This window comes from Barbus barbus, assembly GCF_936440315.1.
Source record: "Barbus barbus genome assembly, chromosome: 1".
NCBI classification, from domain to species: domain Eukaryota; kingdom Metazoa; phylum Chordata; class Actinopteri; order Cypriniformes; family Cyprinidae; genus Barbus; species Barbus barbus.
Window position 1 is genome coordinate 5,510,289 of NC_136729.1, and position 19,065 is coordinate 5,529,353.

Genomic DNA, 19,065 nt, shown 5'->3' on the forward strand with positions numbered 1-19,065 from the left:
AACTGGAAGTTGTTCTGAGAGAGAACAGAGCTTGCTTTTATTGTAGTGATGACAATGAACACTCTTGCATAACAAAACATCTTTATTGACATAAATGATGTTGCAGATTCATATAACCTCTGTACTGATATTTATGGATGAGGTACAGTATATCTCACCTGCACTGCACACTGAAAATTGTTTACCTTGGACTTTCAATATTTAAATTGTATTATCTGCATTAAATATTAATAACAAAACATTTGTTCTTAATGTTATAAACAATCTTCTAGGAGAGGAGGTTTCACACCAGGCACCCTGGCACCGCACATTGTGGATGTTATCAGGTTTGTTAGATAAGCGAGACGTGATCTCAATTGGCTTTGTCATAAAATGTGCAGGGTCCTCAATCCCAGCCGCTGTACAGTATGCAGGGTTTATCTGACATCCAGTGCAGATTTATTCTTAATGTTAAATGTTACAATTTTCAGGACTGTTGTGAATTTTATACAACAGACATTCAAACATTATGAATTAAGGTGTCTTGTTTGGTTAGATGGAATCAAACTCAAGTTGGTGCAGATCTTTTGGGAGGGTGAGAATACAGCAATCACACTCGTGTGCGGACCAAACAACTGTACCGAGACCCAGCTGAAGAGGTGGTCTCGGTCTGGTTCCAAAAAATCAACATTGTATTTTGTCCAGACCCAAGCAACTGAACTAGCGGACTTTCCTGGTGTGAATACACCCTGTGAGTGGTAAACTTCAACATTGTTAGTTTGAGGATGAAAATAGATTTTATTTTCTTATTTGTTGCTATTTGTAGCAATATCAGAGAATTATTATTATTTTTAAATTATTATTTGTTTATTGATTTAAAAAATTAAGCAATGGATTCTATCTACACTAAGTGAAAATAGCAGTATTTTTAGCGATATGTTATTAACACTAAGTGCAAATAGCTATAGATTATATTTACACTGTTAAAATAGCAGGATTTTCTGCTATTTATACTACTTGTTGCAAAATAGTGGCAATTATCTGCACTTCAGTATTGTATTACTTTATAAAACAGTATGCAATAATAACGTATTGCGTGTAAATTATCATTTTAATTCAGATTATTAAATGCATGCCACTTTATTAATAATTAATTCATGTTCTTACCAGGTAATGGATAAGTTGTATATACATTGTCATTATATGACACATTGAGTAGGAATTTGGACTCTCAATTAATATTTTTTAATCATAATAATTACACGATTTGCTCATTAATTCATATTAGTCACTAATAATTATGTAGCAATATTTGCTGAGAAAAACCCAAATAAAAATGCCCCAATTAAAAGATTAATTATCCTTTAAGACAGTGACGTAGACAACACACAAAAAAAGTGGCCTTTCAAATCAATATGTTTCTAACCTCTGCATCACATTGTTAATAAAAGTGATAGTTCACCCAAAAATTAAGATTCTCATGTCGTCCCAAAGATTTTTAGTCCGTGTAGGGGACAGAACCACTTCAGAAACCACACAAAGTGAACACGACGGTCAAGTTTAAAATATTGATTCATTAACAGGGGTTGTATGAGCTACTGTCATATTCACTTTGTGCAGTTTTTGAAGTGTCATTTTTGGACGTCCCATACTTGTCTTATAAGAAGAGAGATGATTTAGATCTTAGTTTGTGTTCATCTGATAAATAAAAGTCATATATATATATATATATGTGTGGCTGGTGTGTGGTGAGCGCACTGGCACCGTTGTACTGTGGCTGCCGTCGCATCATCCAGGTGGATGCTGCACACGGGTGGTGGTTGAGGAGCGACCCCCTACATGATTGTAAAGCGCTTTGGGTGCACAGCAATACACAAAGCGCTATATAAATGCATCATTCATTCATATATATATATATATATATATATATATAGGATGGCATGAGGGTGAAAAGGATGGAGTTTCCTTTTAATCCCTTTCCCTGCAATTTTTGTGTGTGTGTGTGTGTTCCGCCGTGTTGCATTTTAATTGTTATCGCTGCACTAGATATACAGTGTGTGTTTGACCTGTGCAATTGCATTTTGTTTCGTTTTCTCCCTTTAACCAAACTTCTGTATGTCTGTCAAAAAAAAAAAACTACTTCTACTTTAATACTTGAGTACAATTTAAAGTTTTGTAGTACTTTTTTACTTTTACTCAAGTATGTTTTTGGCCAGATACTTGTACTTTTGAGTAAAATTTTCACTGAGTATCTTTACTTTCACTTGAGTAAAAATTGAGAACTTTTTACACCTCTGCATATACATTGCATGCCATTCTATATAACAGAGCAGTGTGATCCTACCTAAAGCCCAAATAAAAATCATTCCATATACCACTAAAATGAAATGTGTTATTCTGAAATGTATTTGAATATATTCTTAATGTAACACAAAAGCTATTACACATTTTGTCATGGATGAAATACATAAATCTTTTCTTTGTCCCACACATAAGATGACCCTGTCTCTCCTTCATGAACATTTACTATGAACTACGATTCCTTCATAAATTGCCACAAGATGTCAGTGTTCAGACAGATTATTTGTGTTGTCAATGTACATTACCACCAAACACCCAGTACCTAAAACGCCATATTATTACATTCATTTTTAAGCTCATACAATTATTTATCAAAATAACTCTTTTTGCTGATTTGTTTTGTTGAAAACTTGTCTTTTTAGAAACCTCTACAAAGTGGCATTATTTGCCTGTCTGTATCCGTCTTACTATCAGACTATATTGTGGAAAACTTGCGACCCTTATCAACAGTGACACCTAAACAGATTCCAAGGATAATGAATCAAAAAATATTTTTATTGCTAAAAAAAAACCTTATAACCATGCTTATCGAATTGTATGAGTGTCATTAAAAATCTCCCACACAAAGACAGTTAATGATTTATATGCTGTTGTTTATCTAGTTCATGATGACTCAGTATATTCTGCTCAGTTTTATGACAGAATTTACAAATGCTGAATAATGCTGAGCAACAGACTAAATACAGGCCTATGCACGTTAATCTTTTGAGATCAAAATCTCCTTGATGCTTCTAATATTAGAAAAAGTTTGTTTTGTGCATATCTGTCCTAGAGAATGTTGCAAATGTGACACTCGTGTACAAAAACAGACTTTGTAAAACAAAATGAAAATACACAATTAATAAAGCAGTATCTGTAACAAAAAGGGCAAGATTGTTGCTTCATGAGCAAACCACTGAAACACTTGCCATTAGACTTTAACAATGGCTTTTCCGATATTTTCTCCCCGCAGCATCCCCATGAATGCAGCAGGCATGTTTTCAAAGCCAACAGTAACATGTTCTTTACACTTCAGCTTTCCCTGTAAACCATCAAATCAAGAGAATCTACATCATTATCAATATATGATACATACTGAAGATGAAGTATAATTGTATTTAGATCAATCATTGTATAGTAATAACCAAACTAGCATGTTTCAAGGAAACCAAGCATTCTGAAGTACCTCTTGCATCCAGGTCAACATTAGCTTCAGCGACTTTTCATTTTTATGTTCCCATCTGCCTACTAAGAAACCTTCCATTTTCAACTGCTTAAAAATCATCTGAAGGTGTGGATAAGGACCTTAAAAAGACAAATACACATCATCACTGCTGCAAATGGACAAAAGTCTACTTCTACCCAGTTCTTCATGTCTACTTTTATGTTTCACTAATGATGAATAAACAGTTATTGCATTGTTTCTTATACTAAGGTATTGATTCTATAGTGTAAAGGTCATTCAGAACACCCTGGTTAAAACTAGAATCAGATGAGATGTTCACCAAACCTGTTTGTGGAGTGGTGTCATTATATAGTGATATTCCTCCACATACAGCAATACGCCCAAATGCCTTCATCTGTGTAATAGCAACACTCGAAAAAGGGCCACCCACCTGGAAACCAAACCAAATATTTGATTAATCAAGATTTAAGTTTTTCTTTTTTAAAGGTATTGTTAACTAAGCATTAGTTTCATAAAGTATAAACCAACTAGTTCCAGTAAATTCTTACATTCTCAAAGTAGCAGTCATATCCTTCAGGTGAAGCGTTCTTCAGTGCTTCCTCCAGTGAGGAGACCGTCTTGTAGTTGAAGGCCTGATCAAAGCCCAGCTCTTTTAGGTATGCCACCTTTTCATCACTTCCTGCTGAACCCACAACCTTGCAACCTTTTAGTTTGGCAATTTGACCCACAACAGAACCAACGGCCCCTGCGGCTGCATTTACCAGTAAGGTTTCTCCTGGTTTGATGGCACAGACCTCCTCCAAACCATAGAGTGCTGTCAACCTGTGGAGCACAGTTAATGTTATTTATTATATACTGATCATTTTATCATATAACGTTCATGTGTGGTGCCTCAAATAAAAGAGGACCCAGTTTCTATAGTAAATAAGATGAAAAGAGAAGTTTTTCATCCATTCAGACAATAAACGATAACTATAATAATATTAGCTGCCACACCATTGCACAATAAGGTTCTGGTTTTTATTAATGCATGTTGCAGTAATGTAATTCGCCATTTTAAAGCTCAAGTGTCTCAAAACTGGGTGGAATCTGATTGGTTGTCAATGTTTTTATGGTTCATCAGCTGGAAAAAAAAAAAATTGTCCGAAAGGGATTCCAACAAATTACTCATCCGTGTTGTTATCATTAAAGTTGTGGTGTGGCCTTCCCAGTTCTCACAGGATTAGAATGATTATTAATTTTATACAGTAATTATCGTTATCATCCGTGGTGTGAATGGGCATTTAAGGCGTCTTATTTGTTTCTACCTGAACGTTCTTAAGTTTAAAGTAAAAAATAAAGTTTAAAGTTAAAAGTAAGTAAAGTTACTTTTATTGGAGTATTACATTTGTACCAGAAGCCCTTTGTATTTGCAATTTGAATTTTATTAAAAGGACTCTTAATGTGTTGTACTACCTACAGATTTTATAAGTGGCTGAATTTACTATAAAGCATTGCATTTTATTGTCATCGTTTATAAGTCGCTTGGGATAAAAGCGCCTGCTAAATGAATAAATGTGTTACGCGTTTAAAGATGTAAACGGGATGATTGCGCAACCAGTGCTCGAATTGAATCAAGTCTTATGGGGGGTCCCCACCATCAGACTTTTTTTTTTGGTGGGGGTTAGTCTCGCAATATACAATTTATACAAAATAAACAATATATTTGATCATAATATGCATAACTATATACTATTTAATGTTGTATAACAAAGAGAGATAAGCTACTATTCTTCTTTTAAATGGCTTACTCCAAGTAATACTGGATTTCGAGGGTGACAAAGCAGCAGACCCAAAAGGGCAACTATGGCAAATATACCAGGGGACTACATATAAGGCACTTGAAGATCCGTAAAAGCATGTGACATAAAAATACATTGAAATTTCTCAAAAACTGTAGAAAATATTCATATGGCTTTCAGACACACTGAATGGTATTCAAATTCAGCAGTGGCACAGGAATAATTATTTCATAATGTTTCAGAAAGCAGTGATAAAGGAGCAGTCAGTAACTTCAAATGGACATTTTAAAGGACCTTTTTATTACTTAAAAAGTAGCAAAAGGATACTATAGAGATGAGATTAAGTATTATTCAAAGAGTGCAAGACAACTGGGCAAACAGGATATAGTCTTTATAATAGTTTATAAGTTTAACGTAGGCATGTCCAGGAGATTCTCAAAAGTCAACTCATTTATCCATAACAGCTCTCAATGTAATTTCAGGAACCAGTGGGTGAAGACATAAACCAATATACAGGTGCATCTCAATAAATTAGAATGTTGTGGAAAAGTTAATTTATTTCAGTAATTCAACTCAAATTGTGAAACTTGTGTATTAAATAAATTCAATGCACACAGATGGAAGGAGTTTAAGTCTTTGGTTCTTTTAATTGTGATTTAGTCTCACATTTAACAAAAACCCACCAATTCACTATCTCAACAAATTACAATACTTCATAAGACCAATAAAAAAAAACATTTTTAGTGAATTGTTGGCCTTCTGGAAAGTATGTTCATGTACTGTATATGTACTCAATACTTGGTAGGGGCTCCTTTTGCATTAATTACTGACTCAATTCTGCGTGGCATGGAGTTGATCAGTTTGTGGCACTGCTGAGGGGGTATGGAAGCCCAGGTTGCTTTGACAGTGGCCTTCAGCTCATCTGCATTTTTTGGTCTCATTTCTCATCTTCCTCTTGACAATACCCCATAGATTCTCTATGGGGTTCAGGTCTGGTGAGTTTGCTGGCCAGTTAAGCACACCAACACCATGGTCATTTAACCAACTTTTGGTGCTTTTGGCAGTGTGGGCAGGTGACAAATCCTGCTGGAAAATGAAACCAAAATCTTTAAAAAGCTGGTCAGCAGAAAGAAGCATGAAGTGCTCCAAAATCTCTTGGTAAACGGGTGCAGTGACTTTGGTTTTCAAAAAACACAATGGACCAACACCAGCAGATGACATGGCACCCCAAATCATCACAGACTGTTGAAACTTCACACTGGACTTCATGCAACTTGGACTGTGAGCTTCTCCACCCTTCCTCCCGTCTCTAGGACCTTGGTTTCCAAATACAAAACTTGCTCTCATCTGAAAAGAAGACTTTGGACCACTGGGCAACAGTCCAGTTCTTCTTCTCCTTAGCCCAGGTAAAACGCCTCTGACGTTGTCTGTGGTTCAGGAGTGGCTTAACAAGAGGAATATGACAACTGTAGCCAAATTCCTTGACACGTCTGTGTGTGGTGGCTCTTGATGCCTTGACCCCAGCCTCAGTCCATTCCTTGTGAACTTCACCCAAATTCTTGAGTCAATTTTGCTTGACAATCCTCATAAGGCTGCGGTTCTCTCGGTTGGTTGTGCATCTTTTTCTTCCACACTTGTTCCTTCCACTCAACTTTCTGTTAACATGCTTGGATACAGCACTCTGTGAACAGCCAGCTTCTTTGGCAATGAATGTTTGTGGGTTACCCTCCTTGTGAAGGGTGTCAATGATTGTCTTCTGGACAACTGTCAGATCAGCAGTCTTCCCCATGATTGTGTAGCCTAGTGAACCAAACTGAGAGACCATTTGGAAGGCTTAGGAAACCTTTGCAGGTGTTTTGAGTTGATTCGCTGATTGGCATGTCACCATATTCTAATTTGTTGAGATAGTGAATTGGTGGGTTTTTGTTAAATGTGAGACTAAATCACAATTAAAAGAACCAAAGACTTAAACTACTTCAGTCTGTGTGCACTGAACTTATTTAATACACGAGTTTCACAATTTGAGTTGAATTACTGAAATAAATGAACTTTTCCACGACATTCTAATTTATTGAGATGCACCTGTATATATTCAAGAGTTTTTATTTGTCACATACACAATTATACCGAGTATAACCAGCAGTGAAATGTAGCATATATATTTATTTATTTATTTGTATTTTTTTAAAGTAAAAACATTAATATTGTGAGAATGTGAAACAGCTGTTTTCTGTATTTTTCTATTTTCACATCATGATCATGATCCTTCAGAAATCATTTTAATATGCTGATTTGCTGCTCAAACATTTCTTATTATCAATGTTGAAACCAGTTGTGTACAAATGGTTTTCAGGATTCTTTGATGAGTAGAAAGTTCAAAAGATTCAATTTATGCATCCCTTCTGAATAAAAGTATTAATTTCTTTAATTTATTTCCACCCAAAAACCCCAAACTTTTGAACGATAGTGTATAATGTTACAAATTATATCTATTTCAGATAAATGTTGTTCTTTTGAACTTTCTATTCATCACAGAATCCAGAAAAAAAAATTGTACATAACTGTTTTCAACATTGATAATAATAATCAGAAATGTTTCTTGAGCAGCAAATCAGCATATTAGAATGATTTCTGAAGATCATGTGTGTTACGGTCCCTTTTATATAAATAATTAGTGGGGAAGTCGTGGCCTAATGGTTAGAGAGTCGGACTCGTAATCGAAAGGTTGTGGGTTCGAGTCCCCGGCCGGCAGGGATTGTAGGTGGGGGGAGTGAATGTACAGCGCTCTCTCCACCCTCAATACCATGACTGAGGTGCCCTTGAGCACCTCAATACTGCTCCGGGTGTGTGTGTGTGTGTGTGTGTGTGTGTGTGTGCGTGTGTGTGCGCGCGTGCATTTGTTCACTACTCACTGCTGTGTGTGTGCACTTGGATGGGTTAAACGCAGAGCACCAATTTCGAGTATACTTGACAATCTAGGGGTGACGGGGAAGTAGCATATACCATTAAAGGTGTATGAAAGCGTAAGAGAGAGAGAGTGTTGGCTTTATCTGCAATCACAGCACTCACACACAAGGAAACTCTTCAAGAATTCATTTACAAAGTAGTGTCTCTAGTACAGCAGTAAAAAAAAAAAAAACAGAAGTAAACAGTACAGGCACTGAAGACTGGAGTAATGATGCTGAAAATTGTTTACTATTGTATTATTATTATTTTAAATTGTAATAATATTTAATTATATTAGTGTTTTTACTGTATTTTGGATCAAATCAATGGAGGCTTGGTGAACAGAAATGACTTTTGAACATTAGTGTAAGTTGAACGATTTTAGTGCAGTTTACATAGTTACGTCCAGTAGGTGGCGCAGTGGACTGTTATGAGTGAGTCTGTCAGTCAGCAGACTATTCAACCATTTCTGTCCAAAAGTCTGCTTTATTCAGGAACTTACTATGGCTATCAATATGTCAATCATAGCTATTTCAAGAGTAAATCCCGCATTTACATGCCGATGTAATTCCCGAAACTTTGCAGCGTGTATGTGGCCGTTGGTCTTAGCAGCATGAAAAACAAGTTTTATACAATTCTGAATGGATTATATATAGCACAGAAACCGCACAACGAGCACTCCCTTTATAATTACTAAAAAGCTGTCACTCATCTTCATCGAGATCTCTAGCACCCCAGAACCAGGCCTAATAATAATTTATGCAAGGAATACAAAAGACATGGAGTTGATAAATATAGTGGAAAGATATAGAGAGAAAATTACCCCTCAAAAAAGTCAGTAAGAAGCTTCCTCTTCCCGACTGCGAGTGGAGGTTTGTTATTCTCCATTTTTTTAGCTGAAGTTAGCTTGACGGAGCGGCGCCAATCAAGCAGTCATGTCAACGATGTCCTGCGCTTAGCGGTCTTTAGATGTGGGGCGGGGCGTTTAAAATTTAAAGAGACATGACAACTAGCCCATAAACAAACTTAATATAAATTATTGTAAATAATTCACGAAATTTAATTTACCATATCCATTGCTTGAATTTAATCACATTTGTCATTATCATTTTTACTCAAATAAAAATATCTGAGGGACCCCCCTAAGTCTATATTTTACTTCTTATGGGGGGTCCCTAATGCCTTATGGGGGGTCCCGGATCCCCCCAGCCCCCCTTCAATTCGAGCAGTGTGCGCAACATTTACGTGAGATACTGTTGTCATGTGTGCGGGTAGAAAAAAACAACCAGGAATACCAGACTCAACGTTCAAAACGTTTAATTATGAGTGAAAAGTTACCAGGACAAAGAAACATTATAAAGAGAAAAAATAACAAACAAGCAAAAATAATGAAGATTCAAATACAAGAGTGTTGCCAAATCAAGGAAATAATCAAAGCATAACTGCCACAGCTAGTTTACCCAAAACCTCTAAAACTAACTATCAAAGAAAAATGTAAAAAGAAACCCGAAATCTTCAGCGGATTCGCCGCCGTAAATAAACTACTCTAACTAAAAACAAAAACACAATAGTGACAATCACTCTTCAACTAACTAACAGAAATATTCTGTCTACCGTTGGTTTTAGATGTAATGGTCCACAACCAGTAAACAAACCCAAAAAGTAGGTCTAAGTGCTCTAGACAAGTTAATACTGCATTAATACGTTCGGTCTGACAGAGATCGGTCACACACACAACCAAATGCAGCATCAAAATTAACAAACCCGAAGGAGTGTTTCTCAAATCACATAACTAGGCATCTCACAGACATTACCGATAACACGTTCAGGATGGCTTCTAAAAGAAACGGCTCAACACACGCGAATTGGCTGAGATCTGGCGAGGATCTCCATTCTCCTTGTGAATGGGCCTTTTAAATCCAGCAGAGCGTCAGCGAATTGGTAGAACGTCAGCGCCGACGCGTGGCGTAGTGATGTCACCTACAACGAAACAGCCAATGATCACAACCTACGGGTATGAATGGAAACATACAACAGCGCAAAAAAAAAAAACAATACACAAGTCCACGTGGAACGTAACAAAATGTATTGGTGCGAGTTTTATTGTTGCAATTTGCAACTATGTGGAAGTGTTTGTGTTAATGTTTCTTTTTGTGATTCAATTTTTGATGTGTGCTGTGTAGAATTAGGTCCCAACCTAACTGATACGCAATTTCCTGATCGATCCCCTATTAGGAACAATGAAGAAAGATCAGATAAAATAGAAGTTGATCTTGATTAATTTTTGATTCAAGGACTACAACAAAATTGGGACAGGAAGGTCAAAAAGCAGGAGAAGAAGGAATGTCACAAATGGGCCCAGGAGACCAAAAGACTTTCTTCAAAATGAGGACAATTCTGAAGTTAATGAGGAAACAAGAATCAATAAATAAGAGAATAATGAAGTTAATGAGAGAAAGAGTTGAATTACACGATTTTTCGGCTGAATTGCAAATGATTTAGGAACAATAGAACTTCAGACCCCTGTCACAAAGATATAAATGTCAAGAGCTGTATTAAGAGTATACCTGCTAGAGGTGTGATATTGCGGTTTAGACATATATGCTTATGACTCGCCTGTGTTTTGAAATGTTACAATAGATTAAAATAGCAATAGGCATGCTTGCTATCTAGAGGTGTCATAATTTTTCCTTTTGAACTTTTAACACTGTCTTGTGAAGCCTCTGTGACAAAGGCCACGTTTCCTGCCTGCACGGAAGGAGGGGGCAGACACAGACATGGGCAGAAGAATTAAGCGATTAATCGATTGAGCATTTGACCTACCTTCTAAAACCATCTGTAAAAGAAACAATTGTGGGTATGAAAGAAGCAGCGAGTTTTACCCTGGCATGCCAATGGCTCCAAGGGCATGGGAGAGGGAGACATCCTGAGGCCAGGCATCCAAGACTTTGGTCATATTGCTCCCATCTGACACAGTATGTGTTCTCCAACCACATTGACCAACCACATGGCAGCCCACAGGAAATGAAGGATTATTACTTTGAATCACTCTATAGTCAAAATATAAGAAGATACTTTGATTTACAAATGAACTGATCACATTATGTAGGTAAACAATACAAGCAGAAAAGTGGTTTATTAACCATCAAATGCAATATATTTGGAGGAGGAGAAGGAGAGGCATTGTCTCATTTAAAAAGGGCATTGTCTAAACACAAACATATGTTATTTAACTAGTCTTGTAAAGTCTTTGCAATCTTAAAGTATAAACATTCACTACTTTGAACATTCTGCCAGTTCCTGAGCTGTTTATTACACAAGAACGTCATCGACTGTTAATGTGTCAAAGATGCTTTTCTTTTGAAATAATGACCAAATTGTTGAAAAACTTTGCATTTTACTCTAATCAGAAATTCATGGTTACTCTCAAAATGTTGAGGAAAGAATCTGAACAGATTAAAGTTAGTCAGTTGCAGCTGTTATGGGACAGAATGATTATTATATCTCTTACTTGGCAACTTGAGTTCCGATCATCACATCTCCTGCTTGCATTCGAGCACGGCTGTATGGTCTAGAAGAAATTACATTTTACATTTACATTTATTCATTTAGCTGACGCTTTTATCCAAAGCGACTTACAATTGCTATATATGTCAGAGGTCGCACGCCTCTGGAGCAACTAGGGGTTAAGTGTCTTGCTCAGGGACACATTGGTGTCTCACAGTGGATTCGAACCCAGGTCTCTCACACCAAAGGCATGTGTCTTATCCATTGCGCCATCACCACCACCAAATTAAATAGATAAACTAGCAATAGTATATTAGGGGAAAGTGGTAATGCATTAGATAATTCACAACAAACCAAACAAGGAATACTTTTCAAACGTGCAGGATCAGTATGATTTAATTTAACTTGGGGGCAGTCGTGGCCTAATGGATAGAGAGTCGGACTTATAACTCAAAAGGTCGCGGGTTCGAGTCTCAGGTCTGGCGGGGATTCACACTCTCTCCACCCTCAATACCACGACTTGAAGTGAGACCCTTGAGCAAGGCACCGAACCAGTTGGGGCTCCCCGGGCGCCGCAGTGTATGTTCACGATGTGTGTGCACTTGGATGGGTTGAATGCAGAGCATATAGCGTTATTTTACTGCCAAACGTCGAAAGCATTTTTTGCGCTAAAATAGATTAATATAATGCGCAAGTGCGAATCTCCTTTGCTCTCGCACAAATCCGGACGCGCGCTCTCGGATATACGCTGCTCTCGCGCAGAGAGAGTGCGCACTTATATGAAGTGTGATTTGTGCATTTACTTTGCAAACTAAGCAATCAACGTGTCCATCGTCGCGTACCTTGCCGTGACCAATGACGTATGGTATCCTACGCGTGGATAAAGTCTGGATTAATACTTAGGCTATATTCTATTATCTTTACTATTGTACCTTTTTATGATCATAACACACACGTTTTCATGTTTTTGTGGGTTGGGCAACAGTGTAGACACTATTAGTAATCAGTATAATAATAATTAGTATAATTATATTTACGCAAGATTTAATATAGTAGGACTGCAACAAGTGTTAGCTATATTACTTCAGGCTGCGAGTTAGAAAAAGGTAAATCAATTAATTAAATCTTGCAGTTGGTATTTGACAGATTTTACTGTAGCCTACAGCAATTTTATAAAACGTTACATTTAGTAAACATGTCTAAATGAAATGCCTAGCTTAAAAAAGGTGTTAAAAATGACCCAGAAGCTAACCCAGTGATGTGTTAATATTGCTATATGTTGTTGTGTTAGTATAGTTTTGTATAAACACATAGAAATGAGATATATATTACTAATATATATTACTGCTCCGGGTGTGTGTTCACTGCTGTGTGTGCGCACTTTGGATGGGATAAATGCAGAGCACGAATTCCGAGTATGGGTCACCATACTTGGCCTTATGTCACGTCACTTTCACTTTAATAGTAGACACTGTTGTACAACCCACAAAAGCATGAAAAGTGTGTTATGATCATATCCCAAGTTAAAAAAGTACAATAGTAAAGATAATAGAATTTAGCCTAAGTATTAAGCTAATATCCAGGCGTTTATCCACACGCACGTTATCCAGACACAAAGTAAAAAAAATCCTCTCAGCTCCGTCGCCGCCTCGCAGCGCAGCACCAACACGTGACCGTGACGTCTAAAACGTATCTTACGTCAGTGTTGCCAGATTGGGCGGATTGCAGCCCAATTGGGCTTGTTTTGATCGGCTTGGACCGGAGAATAACGCATTGGGCGGGTTGACAAAATTTGGGCTGCTTTTTAAAAATTTTAATCCAAGCTGCTTTTTTCTTCGCTTTTATCTTTAATCATATTATTTTAATATGTTCAAACTCAAACTATCACAGTAAAATAATGTGTAGCGCAGTCATCAACTCATTTTTCCATAGCCTAACGCAACCCTAATTGGTTCAGTTTAACAGAGACTTGTCAATCAATTTACCATCTTTTATGTTGGTGAGATGTGATGAATCTTGAGTGACGGGGTTTTGGCGCTATAAAGGGCAAGATTTAAATGTGCAGCTATATTCAATCATTTTATTTAAGTGATTGCGATGGCATAGTGGCCTAAATATACACGATAAAGAGTCTAAGAGTGACTCAAATCTGAATGAATAGAAGACTTCTAAATGTAATTGTAACTGAAATAAGAGAACAGTTGAATGATTTCATAAAAATCAAAACTGAATATGGGACTATACGATGCTGTTCTGCTTCAGAACATCTTTTAAACCGTCCAGACTCTCCTCTGGTATGCATTGACAGCTGCTGGACTTGAACAGTTTTGACTAAAATGTGTACTTCGTGAAATGCGTGCTGTAGTTGAAGCACAAGACAAAGGTAAGCCCATTATTGTTGTTGATTGTTATTATTATTTATTTTTGCTGTCAGATTATCATACAGTATGTATCAATGAATAACACATTTTTGGCTGTCATGGGTGTGTGCATGAACGAGAGTAAATGCCAGCTAATTTATTGCGTTCTGATCACTTTATTGTGCACTTTTTGCTCAAAAAAATAGATTATTCTTACTGTGGACATTGAAAATAATCCATGTGTTTTTCCGAGGGTTAAAGTCATCGGTTAATGTCTTGATTGCCACTTTGAAAATATTTTTGGACATTTTCATTTTCTGTCTCCCTTTAACGCATTTGCCCTGTTTTGATCCATATTCCTGTGAAATTGATTTAACCTATCTTTATTTTATTTTGTCATTATTTTATTTTAAGGAGATAAAAATGGTCCTTATCAACCTTTATTGACGTAAAATTAAAACATAAGATAAAATTCTATCACATTATTTTGGCAGTTAAAATTTTGGGCTGGTTTTTGTTGAAGTGGGCGGGTTTTGGTGAGCTTTTGAGCTGGAAATCGTCACCCCGATCTGGCAACACTGCGTCTGACGCCTGATTACTATGGGATTTTGGCCAGACGACTGGCGAGCGTATACACGTTCGTTCACCTCTCAGTTTGCTTCGCGATCGCAAAAACTGCACAAATCACACCTCATACACTTACAACGTGTCTCTCCTCTCGCTCAAGTGTGCGTGCTCAAACTTTGTCCCGTGCACTCGCACATCTCTCCGTGCTCTTGCACTAGATGTTAATTCTTTTCACTCCTGGATTAAACATCAAAAGTTATAAACCAATTCAGATTTTTCTACGACTGACCCGATGAAAATACTAGGCCTACGTGAAGAGGGAACTGATCCTGGAATTTCTCTACAATTTAATAATATTTAGTCATATCAAATGTATATTAGATATGGCTAGGAATCGGGTGCTTCCGGTTTTGTGCGAGAGCAAAGGAGATTCGCGCTCGCGCATTATATTAATGTACTTTCGCGCCACAAAAATGCGCTCTCGACATTTGGCAGTAAAATAACGCCATAGAGCACAAATTCCGAAAATATGGGTCACCATACTTGGCCACATGTCACTTCACTTTCACTTTAATTCAATGTTAGATGTTAGAGCACCTGTTAATTAATGTTACAGCTTGCACTCACCGCATGTAAGGGTCCACACTAAGGAACACTGCCTCCAGAAGAACCTCTGAAGAACAAGAACAAATGCCACTTGGTATGCAACAGAGCAAATATGGGAAAAACATTAAATCCGAGAATCACAAACCTCCATCTTTGGGCTCAGAGAGCTGCTCTACTTTCAGCTCAATGTCGGTGTCTTTAGGAAAGCCCTCAAAGTGCTGCTTCAGAACCCAGGTTTTGGCTTGAACCATGACTCTTTTGGTTGAAATCAACTGTAAAAGTTGCGTACATGTATAAACACACGAAAAGTATAACGTTAAAAAACCACAGACTGTTCCACGAAACACAGTTGATTTGCTCCCAACTCACATTAGCAATAAAAAGTAGCATTCCAACAGTATGTCATTTCCATAATAATTTAAAACGATTATCCTAGTATACATACCTGTTATGCGCTACACACTCAAATCTTTCTGCTTCTCTATTTGACTTTCTATTGCGCACACAGATAACTGTTTTAGGCCCGCCTACAAATTTTGTATCAATCTGATTGGCTGAGCAGATTTGTCAATCATCTTCAGTGAAGACGCTTTTTAATGTTTTTTCAGTAAGTCCACTTTTATATATTTTTATACTGTTTTAAAATGCATTATTCCATCTTCTAAGTAAAAAAAAGGCTTTTGAAATAATTTATTTGTCGAGGAACTACCTACGTCACTTGACGAAAGCAAGCGCGGGCATTTCGGAAGTGGCGCGAGACAGTCTTCAATACATCAAAACGGTTCTGTTTTTCTGTTTTTTACAAGGTAGGGATATTTATGATACACTGCTTTGTGAAATATGTCAAATTCAGGCAAAAAATGATGGCAAATGTATTGTCGTTTGTCCTTAGCTTACCAGTAAAGCAAAAGTTTAACAAGTAAGTTAACGTTAGCTCGTTTTTAACGGCTCTTGAAATTCAAAACACATTGTTGTTCTTCAGTCATACTGACGGTAAAGTTAAGGCCACTTTGACTTTAGCTATCTTTGAGGTATTGGTCATGACTAAAAGTCTGTCTGAAACTTCTGACTGCTGATCGGTCTCCTACAGTCCATTTTTTGTTTCTTATATTTTTTCTACGTTATTTTTTGAATATCTCAGTATTTAAGTGTGTTTTGCTATCAGTTTGTAACATTACGTTTTGTGATGACTGCTTTTTCCAAACCTGTTTGCTGTTTTTTTCACAGATCATATGTGGCTAAATAACCACAACAATGTAGTAACGTTAGCTGTTTATCTGTCAAATCAATCACTTCCAACTGTAGCAGATGGATGTGGGTTTACTTGACTATACTGTGCCAAAATTGTACTCACCTGAAAGCATCTAACTAAGAACATACTCAAGTAAAAGTAAAAATAAGTGTACCTTTTTCTTAACTTTTTAAATTGAAGGATGAAACTTGAACAAACAGAGCAAAGCAACCTGTTTATTTGTGACAGATTATTATTCTATAAAAAAAAAATTGTTAAACTTTGAATTCAGCCACAACTAATTATAGTTGTTTGCCTGTATAAGCTACATTCAAAAGACCAATTAAAGGTGTTGTGAGACCATACAAATACTCAATTTCAATAGTACGTTTGGTTTTGAGTGTAACATTTTTTTCAATTCTAAAAATAAAAATAATGTTTATGTAGAGTTATTTATAATTAGCCTTAAAAACAATATAATTCCTCATTTGGATAGGTAGCTAAATGAATGTGAGTGGGTATGTTCAGTTATGTGTCTGTAAGATTATATTTAGATTGGTTTCTGAAGGATGTGACACTTTTGAATGGTAGTGTTTGTGTGTGTTTTCCAATTTGCACACAGTACAGTTACAACATTCACCTCAGTTGGGCCTTCTCTTTGTACACAAATACATAGAATAATTTGGGCTTGCTATAATGTCTTTTGACCATCTGCCTTAGGATAAGTGAATTTCTCTAAAGTGAGAGCCAAGTTGACATAAGCAGCCATGCTGGATGGGGCTCAGTTTGTTGAGGCGTTGTCACGGTTGGGTTACCCACGGGCGTCTATGCTGAAAGGTTCTGAGTTTGACTGGCTATTTGACACAGCACCAGATAACGTGCACCTTTTACGTGTTGTCTGCAACCACCTGAACCACAGCAATGTTCTAATGCCAGAAGAATTGCAAGCATACAAGGCACTCCAGGAGTCCGGTAAGCCCATCTTGGATGCGGCGACACTGGGTGAGCTGCTTAAAACCTGTTTGCCTATGGATGGAGGTGTAGTGTCACAGGGCAGTTCTGCTCTGGGTGGAGAGCGAAATGTAACAGTCGAGGATCTCCAGACAGAACTTCAAGCTCTCCGCAAGGAGAAGCAGCTAAAACAACGCAGACTCAATAAGATGCAGATGCTAGCTACCAACTGGGGTGCAAACTCCTCTGCATCCCAAGCACTGCTGCAGGAAGGAGGGAATACAGTAAAAGATGCCAACTCTGCCTTGGCAGCCGAAAATGCATACACCAACTCAGCTGTGGAGAAGCTGTCAAAAGAGACGACCAAACTGACTTGCTTTTTCCAAACCAACACTTATTCCATAAGGAGTGAAGATGGAACTGCTCCACAATTAGTTCCTCAACCAAGGACCCCAGTGCTCATCTCCCAATTGTCTCTAGAGCCTTTACTCCAGCAACAGGAGCAATTCACCAAAGTGTTGACTTACTACACTCAGCGTCAGTTCTTACAGGGCATCTCAGACATGATGGAGACCTCCACATCCAATCACTGCCAACTGACCAATCTGAGTTGTTGCAGAGAGAATAAGGAAGAAGAGGATGAGGGACTAGTGGAACTCAGGAAGAAGGAGATGGCCCAACTGCAGTGGGCATATATAGTGGCACAATACCAGCTGGTGAAAGAGAGGGCAAAGGAGCATGGTGACAAGGCAGCAAAAGAGTGGCTCATCCAGCGACTAAACAGCATCACAGAGGTGAATATTAAAGAAAATGATAGTTTCCATGATTGGTTTATAAATGCCTATACAGTGCCACACAGAACAGAAGAGTAATATATTATTATTGTTTATTGTTTGTTTCTTATTAACATGGTTAATATTTATGACAAGTATGCAATTACATTCTGCCCTTTATTTTTCGAAACCAGACATTACCGTTCTAATGTTTGGGGTCAGTAAACCTGTTTTTTAAAGAAATTAATACTTTTATTTAGCAAGGGTGCATTCTATTGATTTTCTTTTTTTCATAAATATATTTTATATTTAAAAAAATATTAAACTTTTATAATATAATAATATTACTGTTCACTGTATTTGGATCAAATAAATGTAGCCTTGGTGAGCATAACAGAAAAATTACAAATCTTGCCAACTCCAAAATTTTGAAAAGTAGTGTACATTGATTTTTAGTAATTTAGAGAGAGAATTTGTTTAATTAAAAAAACAACAACAATTTATTTAAAAGCTTCTTAATCATATTTCCAACCTAAGTGAGAGCAATTCTAAAATGCCACTGAACTGTGCCTGAAATGTACTGCTACTTGTAAAGCTGCTATTGGTATGAATAAAAATATCTTTAATCTGTAGTTATTCATAAGCACTGTGCTGTTACTGTAAATTTGTAGATGTGTGAAACAGCATTTTAACCCCGTTCTATTCTAACATGTGCCAAAGCAAATTGGGATGTAGATAAACACACTGCGAGGATAATATTTTTTGTGTGTGTAACTTTTTTTTTAATGATACAATTGAGGCAATATTTTCTGTCCCTTGAATCGAGTATACCTCTAAA

General features: G+C 37.0%; 2 protein-coding genes across 9 annotated transcripts in view; one reads left to right on the forward strand and one right to left on the reverse strand.

Moving 5' to 3' along the window:
* Positions 1–2,814: 2,814 nt before the first annotated feature.
* Positions 2,815–15,797, reverse strand: LOC306856532 (prostaglandin reductase 1-like). The gene is made up of 9 exons (XM_079395877.1): positions 15,718–15,797; positions 15,418–15,544; positions 15,294–15,339; positions 11,744–11,803; positions 11,115–11,282; positions 4,054–4,327; positions 3,830–3,935; positions 3,506–3,624; positions 2,815–3,361 (listed from the first exon to the last, which is right to left on the reverse strand). The coding sequence occupies exons 2-9, from the start codon at positions 15,521–15,523 to the stop codon at positions 3,251–3,253; spliced, it is 990 nt and encodes a 329-aa protein (XP_079252003.1). The 5' UTR covers positions 15,524–15,544; positions 15,718–15,797; the 3' UTR covers positions 2,815–3,250.
* A 90-nt stretch (positions 15,798–15,887) lies between these two features.
* The window catches only part of LOC306856627 (DNA polymerase nu-like), a 49,575-nt gene continuing 46,397 nt past the window's right edge, over positions 15,888–19,065 (forward strand). For 3 of the 8 annotated variants that reach the window (XR_013783033.1, XM_079395983.1, XM_079395981.1), the window contains exon 1: positions 15,999–16,078. Coding sequence is in view for 2 of the 8 variants with exons in the window: in XM_079395985.1 (XP_079252111.1) it covers positions 17,271–18,248 (978 nt within the window). In the remaining 6 variants the exon portion in view is untranslated. Of the gene's footprint in view, positions 16,079–17,223; positions 18,249–19,065 lie in introns of all 8 variants that reach the window. The other 5 variants (XR_013783032.1, XM_079395985.1, XM_079395986.1 and 2 more) reach the window with 4 other exon arrangements.